General features: G+C 42.9%; 1 protein-coding gene across 1 annotated transcript in view; it reads right to left on the reverse strand.

The window, feature by feature from the left end:
• Positions 1 to 306: 306 nt before the first annotated feature.
• SDAD1 (SDA1 domain containing 1) overlaps positions 307 to 1,160 on the reverse strand; it is a 54,387-nt gene continuing 53,533 nt past the window's right edge. Inside the window, exon 18 of the mRNA XM_019522325.1 lies at positions 307 to 432. Within this exon, the coding sequence (XP_019377870.1) occupies positions 382 to 432 (51 nt within the window). The 3' untranslated portion in view covers positions 307 to 381. The remainder of the gene's footprint in view (positions 433 to 1,160) is intronic.

The following is a 1,160-nucleotide window of genomic DNA, read 5'->3' on the forward strand; positions in this document are numbered from 1 at the left end:
TACATTGTTTGATTTAGGACTTCTGTTGTCCTTGCCATTTCCGGACTTATTAATTAAAGCAAACACCAAATTGTCAAAAGTTTTACCTGAATATTTACATTACTAGTTAATTGGAAATAAGTTATAGTCAATAAAAGTTAAATTGTTTCCCCTCCAGGGATGTTCCAGAAATCAAGATCTTGAATATTAAGGCCTCTTCGCTCGTCTCAAAAGTACTGTCACAAAGAGTCACATTCCAGCATCAATTATATTCAGTTACAGGCAATCAACTTTCGGCTTTTCAATGATGGTTATCCCGTACTTATATATAACACCACAAACATTTCTAGGGTAACACCCCACAATAATATAAAACCATCTCTTCTTTTGTTGTTTCAACTGTTATTTCAGAAGCCTTTTTCTCTTTTTCAAGAGGGCATCTCGTAAAGCCAGCTGTAATACAAAGATAAAACATCAGTTTGTGTAAACAGTGGAGTACTGAGGTATTTTGAAATAAAAAACCCGCCACTTGTAACACAGAACCCCTCCTCTGTTGTGTATGCTATTCATACAAATATTCCACTGATCACTGTCAGTCACCTCTAGGGCAAAAACTGTTAGCAGATGACATCATCACATAAGCATAAAGAGAACTGAAAAACCAGTGGTTCTTAACCAGGATGCCTTTCAAGGGTGCTGTGGCATGGGTGACACTGCTGCTGCCCTGTGAACCCATTTCCAGGAGGTGTGTGCAAAGCCAGACTGAGATGCACCTAATGCATGCAGGAGTGCACCCTCCTGCTGCAGCTACTTCACTGTCCAGCTCCACAGGTGCTTTCTGAAAGTAGAGGTGCAGTTCCACTTGGCAGCAGAAGCACTACAGCCCGGAGATAGCCAATTGAGAACCACTGCATTAAATGCTTGTCCCATAACAAGTATCAGCCCTCTTATTTTTTCTTATACAGGGAGAAGGAAATAGTTTGCTATACCTACCCGGCTTCCCTGGCAGTAGTGCTCTGCAAGAATGACAGGAGCATGCCACAAGATCCTGGTACAAGGCAAATGCACTCCATCTCCCATCCAGTACCCTGCACCTGCCCCAGCTACTTCAGCAGTGCCTGGGGTTGCTCCTCTGGGGACTACTCTGACTACCACTGCTATTGCTGCCTTTCCCCACCCTT

Source organism: Gavialis gangeticus, unplaced genomic scaffold, assembly GCF_001723915.1.
Source record: "Gavialis gangeticus isolate Ggan-Ray unplaced genomic scaffold, GavGan_comp1, whole genome shotgun sequence".
In the NCBI taxonomy this organism is placed as follows: domain Eukaryota; kingdom Metazoa; phylum Chordata; order Crocodylia; family Gavialidae; genus Gavialis; species Gavialis gangeticus.